The sequence below is a fragment of the Lathyrus oleraceus genome, chromosome 1 (genome assembly GCF_024323335.1).
Source record: "Lathyrus oleraceus cultivar Zhongwan6 chromosome 1, CAAS_Psat_ZW6_1.0, whole genome shotgun sequence".
In the NCBI taxonomy this organism is placed as follows: Eukaryota; Viridiplantae; Streptophyta; class Magnoliopsida; order Fabales; family Fabaceae; genus Lathyrus; species Lathyrus oleraceus.
Genome location: NC_066579.1, coordinates 68,119,798 through 68,123,881, shown reverse-complemented (window position 1 = coordinate 68,123,881; position 4,084 = coordinate 68,119,798). Strand labels below are relative to the sequence as shown.

Here is a 4,084-nt window from a genome sequence, read left to right as displayed (position 1 = left end):
TAACTGGAAATGGTGAGGTTTTAAAATTAATAAAGGTATGTCATGTTAAATATTAGGAATGCAGTAGAGAACACATTCAATTGTTGAAGCACGCAACAATCATATAGCAAAGAACAAAGAAACTTATTTCACAATCTCATGTACTTTTGCTCAAGGCGAAATACAATTGTAGTTCACAGGAAATCTGACTATGGAAAATTAACAAAACACAACAGCTTGAACAATAGGCATTCCTCCACCTACAATCTGATTTCGGCAATGTCATCATTTGGGTAATAAAACTTCCCTGCAAAAAGACCAACTCTTAATTTCATACAGTGATTAAATTATCGCAACAATAAAAGAATACTTTGAAATAAAGAATATTAAAACAACTAATAGAGCAAATCCTGCATTCGAAACCGATATGCTGAATGATGAACTATGAATCTTTTTTTTTTTTATGATAAATTATGCATTTAAATTGATGGCCTATGTATATCTGTATAGGTAGTAGCTATGCACAGACAAAAACACAAACTCCTAAATAACATTGACATGTTGACACCAATAATAATTTGAAAACAACATAATAGTAAAATATAACTACATGACATGTATATGACACCAAACACGCCTTCATCATTAAATGTCAGTGCTACAGGTAGTTTCAAATCTTCTAGATAAACTGGAAAATGAAAGAGATAACTTGGGGTTGTGTTTACTTGCCCTAGACTTATGACCAATAATTTGAAAAACATGTTACTTCAATCAAATTAACCAAACAAATGCATCAAATGACCAATCAAATATATCAAATGACTTGTTCTTATTGACTTAACACCTTTGCAAGCAATGACTCATTAACCATCATTTAAGTGGAACAAAGTTTGGACACGAGGGAGGGCAGGGATCAAGGATAACCTCTTGAAGATGCACACTATTGATGAAACCTTCACCTAGTGAAATTTGAGGGAAATTTCACACCTCTTTTCAATTTTTTTTTAGTTTCGTGCAAGCGCATGGGATCTTTACCAGTTTAATGCAATGAGTACACCATAATTTCTTTTAATTTACTTCCAAGAGTCATTCTCCTTATTATTGTCATAGTCACACTACTCACCTACACCAATATTAAATCAAGAAATGGATGTATCTATGCTAAGAGCTCGTGGTGATAAAAATCAGATCATGATGTTCTAGAAAGTTGATATTTTAACACTCAAGTTAAAATCAGGATGCTCTAGAAAGTTGATATTTTAATGCTGTAGTTAAATGGTTGATGTTGCAGATTTACTACCTCTACCAAAGTTTGGAATGATCAACAAGAAAAGTCAGCATTAACAGAAGTTTCTAGTCAATAACATCTTTTATTGCATGTACAATTATTTTCAGTAGGATTTATGTAGGAACTATTTCATATTGATAAAGGAGCAATTGATTGAAATAATGTTTGAAATTACCTTTTATTTATCCATGGGGAAATTATTCGGACTCAACTGGCTCAACTTTTGGTCCTGGTTCAGAAAAATAACAAAGCATAAGATATTATCACACACCCCCAAAAGTCATACAATATGACAATCAGTTAAAATTTATATGATTATTTGGGAAATAAGTTCCGGTTCATCCCCTTAAAAGAAGATTCAAAAGCCAAAACATTTATGGTGAGTGTTTGACTTGATTCAATTTTATCTTCGTAGTTGAAAAAAGCAAATGAAAAATACATATTTAAATTCTCTTCATTCCCAAATTTCTAGCAATAAAAGCTTAGTGCAAGCACTCCATCCATTCCATACACATAAAAAAAAACAAATTAGCCGAGTGGACGCAGCTTTGCAATCCCAAAACTCTACTCTTTTTACCCTAAACGAACAAAGCTATAACACAGCATAAAAAAAAGATTGAACCACTTCAATTTCTCTTCCCAAAGACACCCTTTAATCACAGGTTAAAAGATGGAAATCTGGGAGAAATGATAAAAACATTAAACAGAGAATTTAGAGGAAGTGTTTTTTTAACAAGTTTAACCGGGAGAAATAAAAACTTGTTTTTGCGTAGTTATAGTTTTACACTAAATTTACATCTTATATTGCAAGCACCCCATTATTCAAGCACAAAGTAGTAATACTCTAGCTGAGTGGAGGCACCTTTACAAGTCCATAATAACTGAAATTAAAGTTAATTTTGTCTTCAAACTTAATTTTAGAGTAGAAACATTTAAATATAAATTACTTTACTACAAACTCAATTTTAACCAAATCAACTTTACATAAATAATACTACATCAAATCAAATGCTCACCTAAACACACATTAAACCTTTTAAAAACAGCATTTATCAAATTGATCAAACTTAAATAAAAAATTGAATACCCAAAGACACCCACCATAAAAAAATCACACCTTGAGAAAAATTACAAACACCCCCACTTAACAATTCGCTAAACAGAATCCTCCCAAAACAAAACCCATCTACAACAGAAAACCAAACAAAACCAAAACTCTTTATGATAAAAAAAAAACAGCTTCAGAGAAACCACACAGACCACCCACTTGACAATTCACAGCTAAACAGCATACAAAATTGAAAAAACTTAACATGAAAAATTGGCAAACCCAAATACACTTTTTAGTAACTCAGACGGCATCCAAAAAACACAGCATTTATCATAAAGTGCTTATGTATAAGCAATTTCCTATAACAAAATATAAAACAAAGTCAAACTATTTTTATATAACACATACATTGTTTTCATGAGTTGCCCCAGATAACCTATGAATATAAGCTGAAAACAACTTATAGACAGGCCTATTTTGACAAACAAATTAATTAAGTGCTTATGGCAGGATCGTTTATCATATAACTTATAAGTTCTTATGGAAGATGTGATTATCATATAAGAGCTTATGCATAAATTACTTCCATAACAAAAGATAACATAATTTAAAACTGCATTCAAATAAGCTATCCTAGAGAGCTTGTAGAAATAAGCTGAATAGTCTCACAAGTGGCATATGTAAATAGATAACTTCAATAAATTGATCTAAAGAGCTCATATGTCATTTCATAAGCCCTCACAACTTCTTAGATAAGCTCAAATCCAAACACACCTCAATCAACAAAAACCCTCAAAAACTAAAACCAAACGAAAACCTTTCATATCATATAAAAATCAAAACTTCAGAGAAATCACATAAACTCACTTAAGAGTTCACAACAAACACACAATTATAGATTAAAAATTAGGTTAAAAATGTAAAATAGAAGAGAAGAGAAAAATAACCATGGAGAGAAGGGTGACGACCGTCCTTGCCCCAACCAATACCACGTGTAGACTCAAGATACTGTTGAACAAGATGACGACATTTCTGAAGATGATTAATACCTTCAATGCGATAACACCAACGAAGCTTTTCCCTAATAATCTTAGCCTTTTCAATTTGGATCCATTTTTCTCTGACGATGTGTTCCCTCATCTCCAACATAGCCACCGGATCCTTGTAAGGATTCGCCGGATCAAAATCGTCCGGTGGAGATTCCTCGAATTCGACATACCCTTTCTTCCTTCCCATTTTTCCGTTTCACTCTTTCGGAGTCTCTTTGTCACACAGTTCTGAATCGTAAAGTTTGATTCATTTGGTGTTTGTTTGTGTTTGTGGAGTTTTGTTGGGCCTGGATTTCTTTCTTTTGGTTATTTGGGACTATTTTTAATTAAGGCCCATTGTTACTCATCCATAACAAATTAAGGAGGATTTAACTTGTTAGCTCCGCTTATACATGACATCCCCATTTATAGCAATTTTACCGTTATATCTTTGGACGAATCTCGAAAATTTACAGGTTTTATTGGAAATTTTTAATTTGTATCGAAAATCTTGAAGATTTGTAGTTTATTTATGCAAAATTATCGGAAAATTTTAAATTTGCGAAAGTTTTATTTTTCCACGGAAATTTTGACAATTCCGATATGAGTTTAAGATTTTTCAGGGGAATTCAATTTAGAAGGTTGTGAAAATCCCCCTAATTTTTCTCTATGCTTATATATAGGTGAAGGCAGTCAGTCGGATTGGATTAGAAGTAAGAGGCAAGTGCGAACCAACTA

At 32.2% G+C, this 4,084-nt stretch overlaps 1 protein-coding gene across 1 annotated transcript; it reads right to left on the bottom strand.

The window, feature by feature from the left end:
• Nucleotides 1–3,690, bottom strand: LOC127115686 (NADH dehydrogenase [ubiquinone] 1 beta subcomplex subunit 10-B). Its single transcript, XM_051047165.1, has 3 exons — nucleotides 3,266–3,690; nucleotides 1,443–1,496; nucleotides 1–286 (listed from the first exon to the last, which is right to left on the bottom strand). Exons 1-2 carry the CDS (start codon nucleotides 3,552–3,554, stop codon nucleotides 1,465–1,467), a joined length of 321 nt encoding a protein of 106 aa, XP_050903122.1. The 5' UTR covers nucleotides 3,555–3,690; the 3' UTR covers nucleotides 1–286; nucleotides 1,443–1,464.
• Nucleotides 3,691–4,084: the final 394 nt, after the last annotated feature.